Source organism: Harpia harpyja, chromosome 1 (genome assembly GCF_026419915.1).
Source record: "Harpia harpyja isolate bHarHar1 chromosome 1, bHarHar1 primary haplotype, whole genome shotgun sequence".
NCBI classification, from domain to species: Eukaryota; Metazoa; Chordata; class Aves; order Accipitriformes; family Accipitridae; genus Harpia; species Harpia harpyja.
The window spans coordinates 106,145,308-106,164,640 of NC_068940.1; the positions used below are offsets into that span (position 1 = coordinate 106,145,308).

The 19,333-nt window shown below is 49.8% G+C and overlaps 2 protein-coding genes across 8 annotated transcripts in view; both read right to left on the reverse strand.

The window, feature by feature from the left end:
- Nucleotides 1–598: 598 nt before the first annotated feature.
- Nucleotides 599–7,334, reverse strand: IBA57 (iron-sulfur cluster assembly factor IBA57). 3 transcript variants are annotated; one of them, XM_052808489.1, is made up of 3 exons: nucleotides 6,655–7,334; nucleotides 4,012–4,358; nucleotides 599–2,751 (listed from the first exon to the last, which is right to left on the reverse strand). In XM_052808489.1, the coding sequence occupies exons 2-3, from the start codon at nucleotides 4,115–4,117 to the stop codon at nucleotides 2,360–2,362; spliced, it is 498 nt and encodes a 165-aa protein (XP_052664449.1). In that variant the 5' UTR covers nucleotides 4,118–4,358; nucleotides 6,655–7,334; the 3' UTR covers nucleotides 599–2,359. The 3 variants fall into 3 exon arrangements, with proteins under 3 accessions (XP_052664449.1, XP_052664440.1, XP_052664431.1); XM_052808480.1 differs by lacking the exon at nucleotides 6,655–7,334 and adding an exon at nucleotides 5,975–6,319 and having other exon boundaries at nucleotides 4,023–4,358; XM_052808471.1 differs by lacking the exon at nucleotides 6,655–7,334 and adding an exon at nucleotides 5,975–6,309.
- A 4,199-nt stretch (nucleotides 7,335–11,533) lies between these two features.
- GJC2 (gap junction protein gamma 2) overlaps nucleotides 11,534–19,333 on the reverse strand; it is a 41,225-nt gene continuing 33,425 nt past the window's right edge. For all 5 annotated transcript variants that reach the window (XM_052808515.1, XM_052808499.1, XM_052808525.1 and 2 more), the window contains one exon: nucleotides 11,534–17,888. In XM_052808515.1, coding sequence (XP_052664475.1) covers nucleotides 16,621–17,868 — 1,248 coding nt within the window. In that variant the 5' untranslated portion in view covers nucleotides 17,869–17,888 and the 3' untranslated portion in view covers nucleotides 11,534–16,620. The remainder of the gene's footprint in view (nucleotides 17,889–19,333) is intronic.

Genomic DNA, 19,333 nt, shown 5'->3' on the forward strand with positions numbered 1-19,333 from the left:
GGAAAAGAAAAAATAAAAAGGATAGCGTGGATTGGGGCTGCTCTCTCCAATTTCTGTCATACTCTTTCTCCAGAAGTGATCTAGTACCTCTTTAATTTTAGTACCACCTTATTTTGTGCCTAACCACCCCCATTTGTAACCTGCGGCTGTTGGCAACAGAAAAGCCTTTTAAATACGTTAAGAAGACAAACGAAACGTGTGTGTGCCAGAAAAAGAGATGCAGGGCTTCCCCTAGCAGAAGAAACGTAGTGTTTATTCAGGCTGCGTGCATACCAGTACAATGTAACTATTCTGAGGAGACTTTGCACAATGGGCAGCAGAGAGGAAAAGCCGCTTCTGGCAAAGCGGCATCAACACGGGCAGCACAGTCTTGCCTTTGTCACTCTCGGAGGGTCCAGAAAGGGCGAGGCACTGCCGTTTCATTTATTTTTCCAGCAGAAAGACTTTGTTAACAATCTCAAACCTGACAAAGGGGTGACGGACAGCGTAAGACACATTTCTTGTCAGCAAGCTACCCAAAAAAGTATTCTCTTGCGTATCTTCACATAAGGTAAATAAAAGGTAGTGTCTCTTCTCTTTCAGACAAGTCACCTTTAAATTGCTGATACAATAAACTTTTAATGAGATATTCCACAAACTCATTTTACAGCAAACATAAAGAGTTTTAACCAATATGAGCATTTTTCACAGATAAATTCCTTTCACAGTAACAGTGACATCAAAACATTGGCAGAATGTGCTTTGGACGGTTTTTGTCACAAATATGCATGCAAGAGGTTTTTTTTTTTGCATGGGATATCACCTGCTCATCTCTCTCGTCACTCCCTTCCACACACGTGCCGTTCTAAGAGCGGGCGTGCAATGGATTGATTGTAATACAAAAATACATAGGGCTCCTGTAAATTACTGCAGATTGGCAGGGTTAGCAGGCACAGAGGTGGTTGGCTTTGGGGCGGGGGGCAAAGGGGAATACATTGACTGCAGAAGCAAGAAAAAGTGCAAAGACAGAAGAGCAGCAGGAGCCAGAAAAATGCAGCAAAGACATGCTGAAGTACTGGGCTGCTCTGAACACCCAGAGGGGATGGTGGATGAAGAAAACCTCAGCTGGAGACGGCAGCAGGGACAGGTTTTTGTACGAGGGGTACAGAGAGTTCTCAGAACAAGCTTGGAGTTGAAGCAGCCAGAGAAGCGAATGTGATGAAAATCCTCCCTCAGGAACGCCAGGCTAAGCCAAGAGCACGTGTGGCATTAACCCCTTCTCCAGGGACTGCAGCTTAACGCTGAGGGATGGAGCCAAGGTCCAAGATGGGGACACGCTGTCCCTTCACCAGCTTTGTGGAGGGAGTGAGGAAACCCCTGCCAAAGGCTTCAGGAAAGCGCAGAGGATTTTTCTACAAGATGACGGAGCAAAGATGTTGATGCCAAAAAAATCCACCCCTCAACTGTTGTCGGCAACTGGAGGGCACGTGCTTCTAGTAAGCGATTATTCTGCCAAGCACCAGCACACCAATACAACAGTCACCCCAGGGCACGCACCAGTGCACCTTATTTCTGTAAAATACCACTTTCCTCTCTGAAACAGTTGTTTGAAGGAAGCGTGAATGACAGAGGTCAGGAGAGGCAGAGGAGCTGGCTGCTGCTGGCTGTGCTCCCTCTGCCGGCGCTGAAGCCGAGGACCAGGATCTTTGAGAGCTTTCCCACCAGGGATGACTTACTAAAATCAAGGTCTGAAATGTGGAGTACAAGGCATTCCTCTTCCTTAACATAATTAGCAGTTAGAGTGGTGGGAAAAACACCCACCCAATCAGCAGGTTTAAGAAGAAGCTCAATGCAAGGAGTAATTTGCAGTGAACACTTTAGCCTGAGTATGTATCTTAGGCAAGGTGAGAGCAGCATGCTCTCCATTAAAAAAACCCAAAACATTACAATACCACAGAATGGTTATTCTGAACAGAAACACTCAGTGCATACAATGGGGAAGCTCCTGCTCCCATCACTCGCTTCAGTCTGAACACACACTGCACCCTGCGCAGAGCACAGTCAGATTGAGTGAGTGCTGGACTGAAAATTCATCAATTCCAACCCAACAACATGTGTAACCCCCTAAAAAAATACAGGGCACCCTCAGGAAAAGGTACACTTCCCTGCGTACCCTGTACAGATCTCTCCACAACGCTTAACAGATTATCCTCCTGTACTCGGCGACCTGCCGCTGGTTTAGGTTCCAGTTTGAAGAATCCTGTAATGCCCCCCCGCCATCAAACACCACAAACAACAGCCGAAGGCAGAGTCGCCTTCCCAAATTTATCACACAAAATACATTCTCAATAAGGCAAATTTGCAAGTGGTGGTTCCTCATTTATTTACTAGCAGGTTTTGGCCACCACTCGGGTATACTTGCAGTGAGCTTCACTTTATCACCTGCTATATTTAGGCAGAGTGGTTCATTTATATTAGCTAACCTCAGCAAAGCTATACCAAGTTCACCTCCTCCAGCCCGGAACTTGCCGGCTGACTTTCCCGATTCGGTTAAGATCTCGGCACCCTCGGGAATGCTGTCCTTGGGAAGAGGAGTTGAAAAGTGGACTGGCAGCAGACGTTTGCGAATGACACCCATGTGGTAGGTCCTGGCTGTCAACTCCTGTCCAATGTAACAGCCTTTGGTAAAGCTGATGCCATTCATGTAGGCCAGGTTTGATTCCAGTGGGAGGGCTACTCCAGGAGGGAGATCTTTCACACCTTCGGGAATTCCTAAGAAAAAAAAGTAAAACCAACGGGGAAATGTGGTAAGATCTTCAGTATTTAAGATTTCTGGGATATGCCTCCTCTGTGAGTCGTAAAACCAGGAGAACCCATAAGAAGCAGTGTGAAATAATGAACTTCCCAGTATTCCAGTTTGGGCCTGAGTGAAACCATTAGCCATAAATGAAATTTACTCTTAAGGGTAAAGGGAGAACTGCACTAGAACCTAATTTCATGAAGCTTACAGCACCTCACAAGCATACCAGTGGAAATTCAAAGCACCCAGAATGATGCAGGCTCCCATACAAAGGCATTGATGTACATGTAATGCCAATGGCAAAACCCTTCTCACCCACAACCCACAAGTAGCCTTTAATGCCAATAATTTTCCTCAGAGCTACAGAACGTAAGTTGGCCAGCTGTCTTTGTTAAAGCCCAAATGCCGAATGTCTGTATAAGTAGCTGTTCTTTTTGTGACCGATGACACAAAAATAGTATTTTTTGAAGCAGCGCTGGACCCAGCCTTCCGCAGCAGCACAGCCAAGATGAGTGCTGGTGTTTCAGGGAGGTGGCACACCCCCACAGTCCAGCCTAGATTGACCCATTAACAGCTTGCTTTTCCAAACCAGATGGACTTGGGTTTAAGCAGAGGACCATCATCGTTCAGTCTGCCAATTAATTTAATCCACTATCTGCGTGGACACAGTAAAATCAATGGGAGCTCTGTGCAGGCACAGGGGCTCCCAAGATCGAGTTCCCTCTCAGATCAATCATCCGCCCTTTGACCTCTGAGTTAACTCCACGAATCCAGTCATACATTTTTAAGAAAGTAAGTTAGGGTGTTTCTGCTTCCTTCCTTAGCAACAAGGAAAACACACAGACTGTGCGTAATCCCAAAATAATCAAAATGACTCAAACCACAGAAGTTTCCCTCTAAGAAAATGAATAATCCTGGTTTTCTTTTGATGTTAGCATTCCTGACCCACCACCCCATAATCTTAGTAATAGGAAACTGTACCCAAATATTGATTCTGCCACCAGACAGAATTATAACTACCAGATCACTTTTATCCTCAAACTAGCAAATAATACCTGTACTTATTAACAAGTTAAACACATTGAGACATACTAATGCGGCTTTTATAATTTATTCCTCCATTTTATATCAGCGTCTGGACTCTGATAATAAGATGAAACTGTGATAATATATAAATAAATTAATTTCCCCAAATCCAGTGACACAGAGTGCAAAACAGGACTTGGCTTTACCTTGTTTATACCTGTGCCTGTGGTAATCCTCAACGTTTCCAATATGACTCCCAGGGATAATCTCCGATAGATTTGCTCCTTTCTTTGCAATCAGTCTCCAGCCCATGACTTCTGTTCTTGGGTCAGGAGTTGAAATCAGAGCCTGGTCTGCACATTTAGCAAGGGAACTGGCAATGTCTCCAGCCTGCTCCCCGGGGACAACGGCCCACAAAGAGAGGTCAAGGCAAGGGGTGATGTTTATTTTCCTCCGGATCTTGTACAGTTTCAGATGTTTTTGTATGGCGTCCAGCACGCCGCTGTCACACTCCAGCAGGATGTGTGGCTCTTCTTCTGGACTCTCGTGAAGCCTGAAAAAGTAACACCTACAAGGTCAGAAAAACAAACCTCCACAGCAGCGGAAGCCAACACGCTTTTATCTTGATCCTGGTGCGAGTCCAGAGATCTGGGGAATTTCACCGAAGGCTGCTGGCGCACAGAAGAGCAGCACTCGGTCCCTGTAGTGAAATACCTGAACTTTTTCAGGCATCCGTTCCACTCTTTTCTAGCAAATACTGCCGTCACCTCTCCCAGGGACAAAAATGGGTCTGGCTCTATAGTCTTCTCTACCACTCACTCTTACCTAAAGCGAGGTGACTTTCAGAAGGAGGAGAAGCTTCGTTCAGCTGCGCTTTCCATTAGTTACACCATTAACCTGGCCCAATAGTTTGCACGAGCCAAATTTTTCATCAACTGACACCACACAGGTGGCTGTACAGTTCAATTATTAGATGCCACATGGCATGCTGCGGTGTCAGTGACTATGCCACCTGTGAGACAGCGCAAACTGCTTGTTTCGGATACAGCCCAAATAGAATCATGGAATCATAGAAGCGTTTAGGTTGGAAAAGACCTTCAAGATCATCGAGTCCAACCATCATCCATGCCCACTAAATCATGTTCTGGAGTACCCCGTCTACTTGCTTTTTTAATACCTCCAGGGATGGTGACTCAACCACTTCCCTGGGCAGCCTGTTCCAATGTCTGACAACCCTCTCAGTAAAAAAATTTTTCCTAATATCTAACCTAAATCTCCCTTGCCTCAGCTTGAGGCCATTTCCTCTCGTCCTATCTCCAGACACCTGACAGAAGAGACCAGCACCCACCTCACTACAACCCCCTTTCAGGTAGTTGTAGAGAGCGATAAGGTCTCCCCTCAGCATCCTCTTTTCTAGACTGAACAATCCCAGATCCTTCAGCCGCTCCTCATAAGACTTGTGCTCAAGGCCCCTCACCAACTTTGTTGCCCTTCTCTGGACACGCTCAAGCAGCTCAATGTCTTTCCTGTAGTGAGGGGCCCAAAACTGAACACAGGACTCGAGTTGCAGCCTCACCAGTGCCCAGTACAGGGGAACAACCACCTCCCTGCTCCTGCTGGCCACACTGCTCCTGATACAGGCCAGGATGCCGTTGGCCTTCTTGGCCACCTGGGCACACTGCTGGCTCATATTCAGCCGGCTGTCAGCCAGCACCCCCAGGTCTTTCCCACCGGGCAGCTTTCCAGCCACTCTTCCCCAAGCCCGTAGCGCTGCACAGGGTTGTTGTGACCAAAGTGCAGGACCCGGCACTTGGCCGTGTTAAACCTCATACAGTTGGCCTCAGCCCATCGATCCAGCCTGTCCAGATCCCTCTGTAGAGCCTTCCTGCCCTCCAGATCGACCCTGCCTCCCAACAATCTCACAGAGATTGCAGCCAGTGCTGAAAAACATACGGAGTAAGCTCTTTTTTGCGCATTAATTCAGAAAGATAAGCCAGAAATCCCTTAGAGACCGGCGTTCGACATGGCGGCTGACAGGGACGACCTGCGAGCACGGAGAAGCCCGCCAAGGCCGCGCGCTCCCGTTTCCATAGCAACAGGACGCGCCGCCTCCCCCCTCCCCAGTAGTGGTCTCGCCCAGCCCCTCCCCGCCCCTCCGCTTGGTCTCACCTGTAGAGGATGAGGTCATAGAGACAGCGGCCCTGCACGTTGAGCGCATGCGCATACAGCGCAGCGCGACCGCCGTCCCCCGCCACCAGCGGCGTGACGTCGTTCGTCAGGAGCCCCTGAAGGAAGACGCCGGCCTCCGCCCCCCGCACGTCCAGCAGCGCCCGCCCCAGCGGGAAACAAGCGGCGGCCCCGCTCCCCCCGCCCCGCCACAACCGCCGCAGCAACCCGGGCGAGCTTGCCGCCGCCGCCGCCCTCACCAACATGGCGGCGGGCACACCGAACGCTGTCAGCGGGGCCCGCCGCCTCTCCTCCTCGCCGCCGCCGCCATCTTGTGTGTGTCCGCGGAGCGGGGGGGAGAGGGCGCCACCTGCTGGCGGGGAGGGAGCGCCGCCGGGCCCGCCCCGCCTCCTCCTCCGCCGTCCCGCCCCGGGTCCCGGCAGCGATCGGGCAGCGATGGCGGAGCCGGGTCCCGGGGACAGCGCTGAGCAGCGGCAACCCCGACGGTGGGCCCTGCCGTGGAGAAAGTGGAGGAAACAGCCTAAAAATAAACCCATCTACCTCGGGGGTTTTTTTGGGGGGGGGGCTGCCCTCAGCGTTCCTGACCCCCCCCTCCCTTTAGTCATTCCTTCCCCCGCTGAGCCTTTAATCCCTTGGAAACCGCAGAAGGATAGGGTACGTACCCATTCTTCTCCAGTCATGCTTTGGCTAGCACGCTGGAAAACGCTGCTGCTCCAAAAGTTCCTGTTTTCCACTCAGTTTTAATGCACCGGTACTTCTCTTTCTGTAGGACCCATCAGCTGCCCCCATCCTCTTTTTAACACTCTCGGGAAAACTGTCAGTAGCTCCGTTCTGGAATAAACGATAGCATTTGACAGTGGGAATTTCTAGTAAGCGACACTGCACAGAAATAAAATCCCTGTGTTAAAAGCGCGGGGCTGAAGGTGCTGTTCCCTTGCGTCTTTAAACATTCGTTAGCGCTGTGGGAAGTGGACTCTGAAGGGCCCGGGTCACCCCGGGTTTAGCTGCAGCTCCTTACGCTGGAATTCATCCCACAGTTCAAGAAATGGCCGTGAGTCATGCCTGTCATTCGTGATTGCTTTTCTCCAGTTGCCGCAATTTGGTTTAAGGCCATTCTGCCCCTCGCCGTTGCCAACACCAGCACGTGTGCAGCACTACAGGGAGGGGGCTCGGCTGGCCCAAAATGAACCCTGCAAAAAAGGAGCCGTCAGTCTTCGTCGGGACAGGCAGCGCCATTGCCGAGCCCCGGCGCAAACCCACCGAACCTAAAACCCTGAGCCGAGGGGGCTCGTTTTTCGGGAGTTGCAAATGCGACGGCAGCAGACAGCATGTTCAGCCAGCTGGTCCTCGGGCAGGACCGGGCTTTCCCCGCGTGCCCCGGCAGCGATAACCTTATCACGTATCCCCGCGTGCCCCGGCAGCGATAACCTTATCACATATCCCCGCGTGCGGGGGGACAGATGTGCTGCCGGCGGTGGCGAGCAATGTGGCGCGTTCACCCCCTGAATTCAGCGCTGGCCGTGCTCGGAGGCGATGCTCGTCAGGCAGCTGTGCAGGCAGAGCAGGTGGAGAAACAAAAACAGGCAGCGGATTTGATTCGAGGTGACCTTGGCGTGCAAACGTGCTCTGCCCGGCTGCTGGCACGTGCTGTGGGTAAAAAATGGGGCTGAGGAAACCTGCCTTCCTTTAAACCAGGGCTGAAGATGCAAAGACCTGATGCCCATTGTGGGTTTTTTTCTCTCCCTGGAAGTGGGAACATGCCAAGAGAAGGAGCTATGCTTTGCTTTTTAGAGGTCCAGGAGAAGAGGGAAATTCATGTATCTGGAAGCACAGCTGGGCTGAGACTCCAGGGTCCAACAAGCGCTCTAGACCCACAGCTGGATCCAGCTTTGGCTCTTCTTTACCTAGTGCCACATCCCTGCTGCACCCACCACGACGCGGGGACGAGCGGTGGCCATCCCACGAGCAGCCCTTTGCCATCTCTCTCAATGCACGCCTGTGCTGCCTCCTAATCATCTCACGTCAGAGCATATTTGAAAGGGTGGCGATGGAAATAAAAGAGAAAATGGAAAAGAACCAGGAAGCCAGTTTGAGCCTTCATTTGGTTTTTCGCTGCCTACAGCTTTTATTCACTTTTCTCTGGGTTTTCTTTTCTTTTAGCGCAGAGCTATACCACCAGTAAAGTAGTATTTAAACATTTCAGTGGTCAGAAACTACAACTGTGCCAGTTTAGTGCACTAAATTGACTCAGGGGATGGTTTGAGGAAAGCCATAGCGTTGTCGAGACCTCCAACGCTGAGAGTCCAGGGGAGGTTTGTACCAGCCCTCACTGAATGTGTGTCTGTCTTAACTAAAAGTAGGGGACCTGAAACCTGGTCGGAGGGACAACATGATTCCCAGAGCTTTCTGTGACATTAATTTGGCAGACATAGGGTGATTCTTCCCCGTCCTCCACATCCATCGCTCAACGCTGTTTGGATGAAGTTAACGGTGACTTTAAACCCCACTAGCACAGCAGGGCCCACCTCTGGCGGGATCAAATCCTCCTGCCTTTGCTCATGACAGCAATATTGCATTTGGCTGATACTCTCCCATAGGATTAATACTGTAGGACCGAGTAATGTCATCTCCCTTGCCGGTATCCACGTTTGGAGCAGAGGTTGCATCTGACCTGCCGTGCTTCAAGCAGCAAGCGTGGCATTACGTGGGCTTGTCTGCTGTGTTTAAAGCTCCCCACCACAGTCACGGATCCTCTCCTTCCTGCCCTCTGAAGCCACAGTCTCAGCTCAGCAACTGAACAAAAAGGAAAGCATGATAAAAGGAGTCTGTGTCCTGAGTTCTCTTCTCCATATCTATACTTTGAAGGCACTTTAGGAGCATCAAAATGCCCTGGTGCTGAGCAAAGTTGGCAGAGGCAGGGGGAATTTTGAAGAGCAAGTTCTGTGCAATGCTTACTCGACTTCTGCCAGAGTCCCTAGTGTAAAATATCTAAAGTTATATTGGAAAACCAGCCCTCTCCTATATGGAATTCACCTACCCAAATGTGGACATCCACACCCAAGTGGGCTGGGGTCCCTTGTAGGTGATGGAGATAAAGACACTTTCAGGATGCTTTGTTTCACCCTGAAGTCTCTGCGTAAACTGAATCACATCAGCTGCACTGAAGAAGTGTCTGTTCTCCCCATGGACTCCAAGTGGTCCTGGGGGGACCAGCTCCGTGCAGGCATCTAATGGTACTGGAGATCAGTCTCTCCTCTGTACTTGAGGCTCTCCATGTCACGGTGAGACCGTGAAAGCTACAGCTCCCTCTTGTTCATGATACTGCACCCACGTCAGCCTGATGAACCGTCCCCCACCAGCTTTGTCACTTCTAGCAGTGTTTGTGGAAGGAGAGCTGGCAGCGTGGGGTGGCAGGGTGACAAGATGCAACGTCCCCAGCTAAGCCCTATCCCAAAGGGGACATCCCCCGAAATTCCCCCTCGGTGGAACATCTCTCATCCAGGCAGGTGTGTTGGGGCAACTCAGAAACCCTTCTCACAGCTAAGAAAATGGTGAAAAAGGACAGAGATTCTCCCTCTGTCCCTCACCAGTCCCTGGGCATTTGGACAAGCTGCCGGCAGCCTCTTGCTCCATCAGCTTTCCGCTCTCTGCTCTCCCACTGCCCGAAACCCTGCCATGTCTGGGGCTTGCTGGCTGCTGTGGCAGCAGGACAGCCCGTGGCTCCCACCCGCAAGGGCTCATCCTCGGCATTTATTCATCCATAACTCAGCTGCACTAGCATAAAGCGGGGATAACTGCTGTCTCTCTGCAGCCAGCCCTGCGGGTTAATGCTGGTATAATAAACTCATTTTCTCCAGCTTTTTCTCAAGGTGCTAAGCATGAGCTCTCATCCACGAAACCACGTGAGCTGCAATTATTCAACCCTAAGCCTGCGCATTAAATACTCCCCAAGCTGCACTCCAGGATTTCAGTTGCGGGCAGCCAACAGCTGGGACGCTGGGCTGCGGTAAACCATAGCAGCACTTCTGGCACGGCGACAATATCGCACAATCTTGGGGAGGAAAACACAGATTGTGGCTGTGTGAAGACAGGGGGAAATTGCAAGGGCAACAAGCTGGATGCAGAAATAAAGCAAAGTGGCAGCTGAGTTTGCAAGGAGTGAGTCTGTGTACCAAAGGGGCTGTTCTGTGCTAGCAGGGCTGAAAATGAAGGTAAAGCTGTTATTAGCATTTCCCTAGAGGGAGTGATTAGGAGCTAGTGAGATGCTGTTGACAGGAATACTGTCTGCAGTGTGGAGCAGCTAATAAAAAAGATGGGTCTTGTGATCCCAGAGAGAATGGGATGCTGGAGAGTCACTGGTATTTTCAGCCTGGCTTTCTAACGAAATGAGGTTTTTTGCAATTGCTCTGTGTGTTCCCAAAATACAAGCAGATGGAGGCTGCTTTTGCCATTCCTCCTTCTACTGAGCATTAGACTCAGGGGCCCCATCACCCTCTGGCTCTGTCCTCCCTCCGTGGACACTGTTCCCACCACGCTCTCCAGCAGCAGCAATTTGGAGGTGACCTGGGGACAAGAGATGAGGCTGCTCCTCACTTAATTCCTGCTGATGCCAGTTGCCCAAGCCGTTGGGCCAGGACATGGCTGCCCATGGTTTGGTGCACAGAGACGCTGAGCGAGCCTGACAGCGAGGGATGAAGGCTGCTGGCGAGGAAGACTCGCTACAGGGTTCGTTTCTGCCTGAGTGTGGCTAGCACTAGCATCAAGCTAATGGCAGCCACCCAAGGGTGATTCTACGTCTGAGTAAGTCTGGTACCAACCCAACAGCCAACAGCAAGGATAAATTCACCTTGTTTCTCAGACCTTGCTAGTTTGAAAGACACCTTGTTATTTAGCAAAGTTTTCCTTTCTTTTGGGTGTTTTATGTAGCACTGCAAAGGATGCGACCTATGAGGCTAAAGTGTTTCTGACTATTGACCTTTCTTGTGGACTTGTTAGAGGATCCTGTTCCTCTCTGTCTCTTGGTGGGAGCTGGTCCTGCTCATGCCAAAGAAGTTGTAAAGATACCACAACTGCCAGAAAAACAGAAAAAAACACACGTTTCTGTCCAGAATTTGTTTCCTGAAGACTCTTTGGACAGGGGTTGTGAGTGAATATGCCTGTTATTTAATGGGAGGAGCAAAGACAGGTCGTTCAGAAGGGCAGGCTTTCTCACAAGTGCTTTCCCATCGTTTGCTCAGCTTGAATCATCAGCTTCTCCCAGATTCTGCAAAGTTTTCTTGCTTTTGAATGTACAGGCTTTCCTGAGCAGTTTAAGCTCCATGCCTGAAGGAATTGTAGGCAGTGATTCATCAGAGAGACAACACATCCCAAACAACTAGAAGGTCAACTGCTTCTTAAGGCAAAAATATTTTGCTCTGATTTATAGCCATATCTGGGAAAACAGAGCTCTTACATGGCTAAAACAGGCAAATAATAGATTAAGTAGAATTTCTTGTCATCAACACTCAGTGCCCTTCTCACGGAAGTATCACACACTTTACATACTGGAACAAAATGTAAGTTTTATTCCATTTTATTAGTAATGGATGCGGAATAGTCAGCTGAAGAGTTGGACTGATGTATCTTTCTCTTTTGACCAGTGTTTAATATTCTAACTACAGTCCAGATGTAACATTTACACTGAAAAATACTTACAGATTCAACCTCATACTCAAAAAATTTCTAGTACAAATACAGTTAGTACATAAAAAAATGAACAACAAAAAAAAATAACAATCCCAGAAACTTCGTAACAGCACAGACTGGTTATGGCCTTGAGTTAAGTTCAAGTATTTCCCAGTGGAATGCAATGCAAGCAACAAGGTAATCTGGCTTTTACGTGGGACATACCTGGCCCTTAATGGTAAGAACAGAAATATAAGCGTGGGCACTTTATCCGACCAAGTTTAGCAAGAGAGTCAACATTTATGATTAGTTCAGCTACAAAGCTAAACCCGTCTTGTGTGTGAACAAAACTACTAGCCTGTAAAAAAAAAGCAAAGCATTAATTATACTACTGACATTTCTTCTGTGGCCGATGCTGCCTGTCGTCTAATTGAAATTCCTCGAGACGCTGGTTTAGTTTGTAATGGTTGTGATGGGTTTTTTGCTTGTGGTTATGCTTATTTCGCCTCTCTCTTCTTTTCCTTCCCGAACTGACATGATAAAAAGGGGATTTTTGCTCCTGCCCCAAAAGGAGTCGCTCCTGCAGAGACATTAATGCATGTTGGTTGCCTTTGTGGCAGTGACTCAGTGGAAAGACACAATATCCTAAAGGCTTTAGAGGCCAAGGAGGGGAGGAGGAAGGGGGGAAGTGAGCAACTCAGTATACATAATAATAATAATCCTTTATATTTCTAGGGCTGTCTGACTCATGCTGGCTCCTGTGTGTGGCTCAGATGGAATCTGGGAGAACTGGGGGCCCTCCTCCCCAGGGTCAGAGGAGTCAGCGGTATCCTCCAGGCTGGCTGGAACCTTGCAGGCCACTTTGCATCTCTCCCAGGCAGCCCATGACACGGGAGCAGTCCTGTCGGGAATGTGCCCTTGTGCTTCTGTCCCTGTCGAAAGGCTTGGAAAGCAAGATCAGCTCCCATTTGCAAAGCATTTTATGCAAGGAAGTATTTCAAGCCTGATAGATGAGTGGGGCTGACTGGAAGGACGGTTGAGAGAGCGGTTACCCTGTGTCCCTGCTGGATGAGGAGGTTGCATTGATCGCCCTGGCTCTAGTACTCGTCAATATTGCAATTATTGACTCTCACTATGGAAAACAGTGTGTGCGTATTAAATGTGATGGTGCCACCAGCCGGGAGGAGGCTGCAAATCTGCTGCAGGACTGACAGATCATTCAAAACCACCTTGGTGCACCGGGTCTGCGGTGTGAAAATAAAAAGGCAGTTTGAAGGGGAGCAGGAACATCCCGACTGTACAAGCACACACCTGAAGAGGGGAGCAATCCCCATGCCTGCAGAAGATGGGGTTTTGGGGAGGACCAGGGTGGCAGATGGGTGCATGAAGAGGAGCAGAGTGGGAAGGTGGCCCAAGGACCAGCGCTGCCACACCATTGGGAAGATGTGGACTGGCTGGTGGTGGTTCAAAGACACCAAGGAAAACCATGATAGAAAAGCAGCCCTTGGAGAAAGATTGATGAGACTGGAGTTGTTTAACTTAAAGCAGACTTGAGGAGGATGAAAACTGTCTTCAAAGAGCCAAAAGTTTCTGCAGCCATTAAAGGCATGGGATGTTCTCCATGGCTGCTGAGGAGGGGAGATGCCAGGGATTGCAGCGAGAGGGCTTCATGTTAGCCATTAAGGAAGCATTTGATGGTGGCAAGTTGGGGAGAAGATCTGTGGTTCTTTCCAGCCCTGTTGCTCTAAGTGTCTCTGAACCTGCAGCCATGGAGCCCAGGGATCTCCTCCCATCGGGCTCTGACCAGCTATATTGTTGGGGAAGGGGGTATAGCCCTGCTGTATAAAATGTATTTAATGATTCAGTCAGGTCCCTGTGATCAGGTTCTGGGGTTTCTGGCTTAAAATCTGTGTGTCCCCCTTTTCCCCATGGTGAGGCCAGGATGGTTTCCAGAAGTGAGAGCAAGGGAGGCACATGCCCACGCCTGCATTTGGTGACTCGCTGGTGAATCTGCAGGTCAGCATGAGCTGAGGGGCCCATCTGAGTCATCGGAAAATGCTCAGGCCATGTCTGGGGCTGAGGGAGGTGTCACTGGTATGGGCAAGAGAAATCCAAAATCCGGACTCCTGCACAGCACAGCGCCTTCCAGCATTGTGTGGGAAGGATGAGTTTATCCAGGGCTGTGATACTGCTGCTCATCAAAAAGGAATCAGAAAAACCCAGGCAGCATCCAACCATCGCTCTCAGAGTTTCCATCCTTCCCTTGGGATCGTGACTTTAAATACACACTGTTTCCCATGGGACACAGGGCTGGCGATAAAGGAGAAGTCACATCGATGTGAAGGACAAGCTTGTGCCCTGGACAGCTGTAATCGCTAGGGAGCAAGTTTCCACCCAGCAGCACCTCTGTTATCCTCCCCAGCAGCCCTGGGCTGTGGACCTACATGCATTTATCTTCATGGCAGCAGCACCATCAGCAACCAGCCTCTCCTGCATTGCCTGGTACAGCCCAGCCCAGGAGGACAGCACATTCCCGCACGCGGGATAAGGAGCAACAGCACAGTTGGATATGTTTGTCTCCCCACCACCGTGGTGTGACCTTTCTGAGCCTTTAATTCAAACTTCACGGCAGAGGGGCCATCCCTCCACAAAACAGATGTGTGTTACTCCTGACCATTGCTGCTGGGAGGATGCACTGATCCTCCTCCTGGATGCGGTTGTCCATTTTCAAGGGGAAGATCTCTAGCAGCGAGGGCAGGCAGCACTCCAGGCATTTTACTGATGCCTTCAGCAGGACCAGGAACAAACCTGAAAGTGTTTCCCAGACTGTTACACAAAGCCACAGTGAATATTTACAGCTGGATACCTTGTAGGATGTTTCTTTGCTTTCTTTTTAAACCCACTTTTTTGCTGCCAGCACTGTTCTTTAACGGCATGGCACAGCTCAGTCGAGGTTACTAGGAGCTGAAGGCCGTACCCAAGTTCTCTGCCTGTTCCCAAGACTGGCCAAAGGGCCCAGCCACCTGGGGAACACGCATCCTCAAGGCTTTCAGGGCCCGATCTCAAGGACATAAGAAAGATTCCCATCAAGAAGTCATGTAGATCTAATGGATGAAAAATACTGGCACAGGGACATGCATGCGACTTTGGGTGGCTGGCATGGCCCTGAGGGAACAGCTCAGCACAGGGATGGTGCTGTATTCGGTCAGGATTTACTTCTTTTGTGTTAGGTTTGATCTTGAAGGGTCTGCCTATTTGGGTTCTCCATGGTGGTGAATCAATCATTGGACTCTTGGGAGGTTGCGAGAACATCTGCCAAGCCACAGGCATCTTGGGAACATCTCAGGGATGCGACCCGCTCTGAGATGCGGCAGAGTGGGGCAGTGTCTGGTTTCAGCCTCTACCATTCGGCAGGAGATGCTCCCTGTGCTCCCAGTGATGAGCTTTTCTTTCTCGTTTGTGGTACTGGAGGAGTACAAAGCCACAGCCTTGCACCTGTGCAAGAGACATGGGATGAAACCACCCTGCCAAAGCACATCCTCAGCACTAGCAGGAGCGCTGGAGCTCAGCAGCTTGGTTTTAACATGCCCCCAGATTCCTGTAGCTGCATGAAAACCAAGCCAAGCTGAAAAAGCTCCCCATAAACTAATGAAAAACTTCCTGCTACTGTCCTGGTCCTGTCCCCACTGAAGCCACATCTTCTGCTGAGCCCCCCAAGCAAGTGTGTGAAAGCTGCCAGTTCCCCAGGTGGGGCTGGAGACTGGAAACCCAAAGACTGCTCCAGGATGAGATCAGCTGTAGTCCTGGACCAGCTGGGTTTTCCCAGGGGAGGTGGAAGGCTGTAAAATTACCAGAGGGTTGATATTACATTTATATATATCTCTCTATGTCTATATTCACACACACATGTTCATATGTGTCTGTATATATACGTACATGTACACACACACACATCATATACACACTATGCATAGGTCTGCCATCTGCCACTATTTATAAGGGTTTGATTAAACAGAAAAACAAATTTGCCAACACTGATCTTCCAATATCTACTAAAATTTGGCAAATAAAGAAGTCTAAACCCTTTACGATTTTGTTTTCCTGGTTGCATAAAGGCACTTTCTGATGATGTGAAGCAGCAGTTTGTTAAAAACACTGTAACGGCAACGATTCCCATCACATCTGTAGCAAGTGCTACACAGGCACCGGTACGACGCAATGTCACTGCCCGCTCCTGCTGCGCAGTGTTTGATCGTATTTGCTTTTTACTTCGACGCAGAGGAATAAAAGACGAAAACCTTCAGCGCTGTGCTATGCTTTTAGGTCTCCCTGTGTAAGAGAGTCGCTGTGTTTCTGCCCATAACCTGATTTGGATGCCAGCTCATGGCTCGCAGCATCAAACGATGCCTTAGTTTCCAGTGATGCCTGCTAGAGCATCTAACAATTCAGGCAGGACATCAGCTGTAAGCGGGTCATGAAGGTTCATGCAATATGTCAGTTGTTTTTTCTTATCAAGGGATCAGAAATTAATTTTGATTAAGGATATTTAGTAATTAAACACTGCCTGACCTACAGCACTCTAGCCTTGCCGTGCAGGAGGGGAGCTGCTCTCTGTCAGCCTGACTTCTCTCCTGAGCCACCAGCAGCTCCGTTTCCCATCACAGCACATTGTCCAGTCTCTGTTGGGGACTCTGGTGGTGACGGAAGGGGTGGGAGATGGGGGGGTTTTGCTGTTGCTCACGGGAGGTTCCTGGCTGGAGAACATGTTGGAAACAGGGAAGAAATGTCTTTTGTTAACGCACTGGAAGACAGCACTAAATTGGTCTGAAACTCCTTTTATCTCTTGACTTCCATATAAAAATTGTGCCTGTGCCCTGTGAGACGAACACAAGGCAATACCGAAAAACAGAAACAAACCAAAATAAAAACCCCACTTACGCTGCCCTTTCTCTTTTTAGACGAAGCTATATCCATACAGACGTCTTTCCATCTTTACTGCTTGAGCTCCCTTTCTCCAAGCAGGCCTTGGGTTTAGCACCTTGTTTCTCCTGGGCGGTGTTGGCCCTGTTCTGCTCGACCACTGTGCCACCCGAGGCGGGACTGCTGGTTCGAGAAGGTTGCGTGTTGGCCTGGGTGCTGCTGTAGCTCTGAAATGCTATGTCTAACTGCTCCTGGGCCACTCGCAAGTGTTTGTGAAGGGTGGACAAGTCTGCTGGGAGGTTCTCATCCGGGCTGGTGCATTGCTGTTCCTGAGCGACGTTAGCCAAGTTCTGCTCGTGAGCCATCAGGCTGTTGGGGATCTTGGTGGACTTCTCCGATTTCACTACCAGGTTGTACTCAGGAGGGCAGGAGATGTTCTTTGCATAGGCATAGTTGTAGGGAGGCTGCCTAAAGCTGTTGATTTTCCGGTTGCGAATGGCATCTCGGATGGTCCCAAACCCCAGGTGAAACATCTCACACATGTTCAGCAGTAAGCACAGGCAGCTCACGACATACATCACCAGGAGAAAGATGGTCTTCTCTGTTGGCCGGGACACAAAGCAGTCCACGGTGTGAGGGCAAGGGACTCTGTTGCAGACGTAATAGGCTTCTACCTCAAAACCGTAGAGCAAATACTGCCCTATCAAAAAGCAAACTTCAAACGAAGCTCTGGTAAGTAGCTGGAAGACATAGATTTTCATCAATCCTTCTTGCTGGATGCGCCTCCTCCCATCGTGCTTTTGTTGCTCTTTGCTCTTGGGCTTGGCTTTGGCTTTCTCGTGTTCTGCCGTGTCGTCAGAGATCATGGGCTCCTCTTCGTCAGCTTCCATCGGGTCCTCCATGTTGCGCACTGCCTGCCAGTTCAAAGCAAACTGCTTCTTCTTCTTGAATCCCTTGAACTTCTTCTCCTCCTCCGCCGACCGGGCGATCCTGTGGATGGCATAGCCCAGGTACATGACCGAAGGGGTGGATATCATGATGATCTGGAAGACCCAGAACCTGACGTGTGACAGCGGCGCAAAGGCATCATAACAGACATTGTCGCAGCCGGGCTGTTTGGTGTTACAGGTGAACTTGCTCTGCTCATCAGAGTAGATGGACTCCCCCCCCACCGCTGTCAAGACAATGCGGAAGACGATGAGCACGGTGAGCCAGACCTTCCCCACGAAGGTGGAGTGATTGTGAATCTCTTCTAGCAGGCGGGTTAGAAAGCTCCAGCTCATGTTGGTCATAAGGGCTACTCAGTTATAACCTGCAGGAAGAGGGGGAAATAAAAAACATAGCGGTGAGTTAACATCCGTGGCTGCAGTCAGCGATACGGCTGTGACATCGGCACGGCTGTGACAGATGAAGTCATTTTATCTCAAAGAGGCACCCTTCACTGCTGCAGCCCATCAGCCCAGGACCTCTGAGGGACCACGACATGGGGCTGACCATGAGAACGCAGCACTGGGGAACGAGCCGTGGCCGGTGTGGGGGCATGCTGCAGCACCGTAATCAGAGGCAGGGATACCTGGTGGTACTAAACACAGATGAATAACGCAACAAGCCACAGCACCTACTAGATTCACCATTACCCGCTTTGTTGCCTGTTTCAAGACGTCGCTCAGCTGTAAGAAGGGTTTGGGTGACTGTAAAAGTGAACACAAGGCAACATGGAAGGCACCTAGGCACAAAAAGGTGTTCAACTTGTGGTAATCTCTTGCTTGCACACCATGGGCTCAAGCGCCTGAGCTGAAAGCCGGAGTAGAGGATGCTGCCCACATCACAGAGACTTGCAGTGCTGAAATATCTTTCATTAGCAAACACGGAAAAATGCAAAGAATCAGCAAAAGAATGGGAATATTTATGTTTACGGGCTGATGGCCCTTTTAAGTTCCTCTTGAAAAAACAAAACAAAACAAACAAACCAAAACAAAACAAAACAAGTTTAATCAAATGCAGACTGTTTTAAAAATAAACCTTGAAAAACTTTCAGAGAAAAACATGCATTTATTAGAAGACCTGGACAGCTGGAGAGGAAGAGCTTTGTAATAACCATTTTGTGTTTAGCTTAACTTGCAGTGGGGCCTCAGCTCGAGCTCCTTGGGTGACCCCAGGCAGCATTAAAGGCAGAAGGCAATTTTACTGCTTGAGTGGCAGCAGCCCTGTCAGATACCTGGAGATGAGAGCAATAAGGAAAGCACCCAGACCCAAAGAGCACTGTGATGGGGAACAGCGGGGCTGTCCCCCCAGGGCAGCAGAGAATGGGTTTATCCTTTCTGCTCCCCTGCATCCCTCCTCTGAATCATCCTCAGGCTCGTTATGGAGTTTACCCACCTTGTTTCCACACAGACACCTGATGGCAGGCAGTAAATTAGGCATCTGCCAGCCCAATCCCACCCATGAACTGACACCTACTACTGCACCCAGAAGCAAAGAGTGGATGCGTTGGTGGCAGATGCAGGAGCCAAGCACGTGAGCATGGACACGAGCGAGTTAGCATGGGGTAACACATGGCAACGGTGTGTTATGGCTCAGCAGTAGCTGGCCCGGCACAGGCTACTCCTCTGCAGTCCTCCACGATCAAGCAGAGGAAGAGAAAGGAGCTGTTGTCCATACATTGAAAGGGTATGGACATCAAACCTACCCCTCCATGCTGGGTGAGCATGGCTGAGTGGAGGTAAACATCCAGGAGGAAAAATGATGCTGTCAGAC

Bases quoted from the DNA above. Each gene is read 5' to 3' on its own strand.
- IBA57 (XM_052808471.1), bottom strand. From the start codon at position 6,237: ATGTTGGTGAGGGCGGCGGCGGCGGCAAGCTCGCCCGGGTTGCTGCGG. The intron at 4,359-5,974 runs GTGAGACCAAGC...TTACTTTTTCAG, and splicing joins TATGACCTCATCCTCTACAG to GCTTCACGAGAGTCCAGAAG. The intron at 2,752-4,011 runs GTAAAGCCAAGT...TTTTTTTCTTAG, and splicing joins CAGGCACAGGTATAAACAAG to GAATTCCCGAAGGTGTGAAA.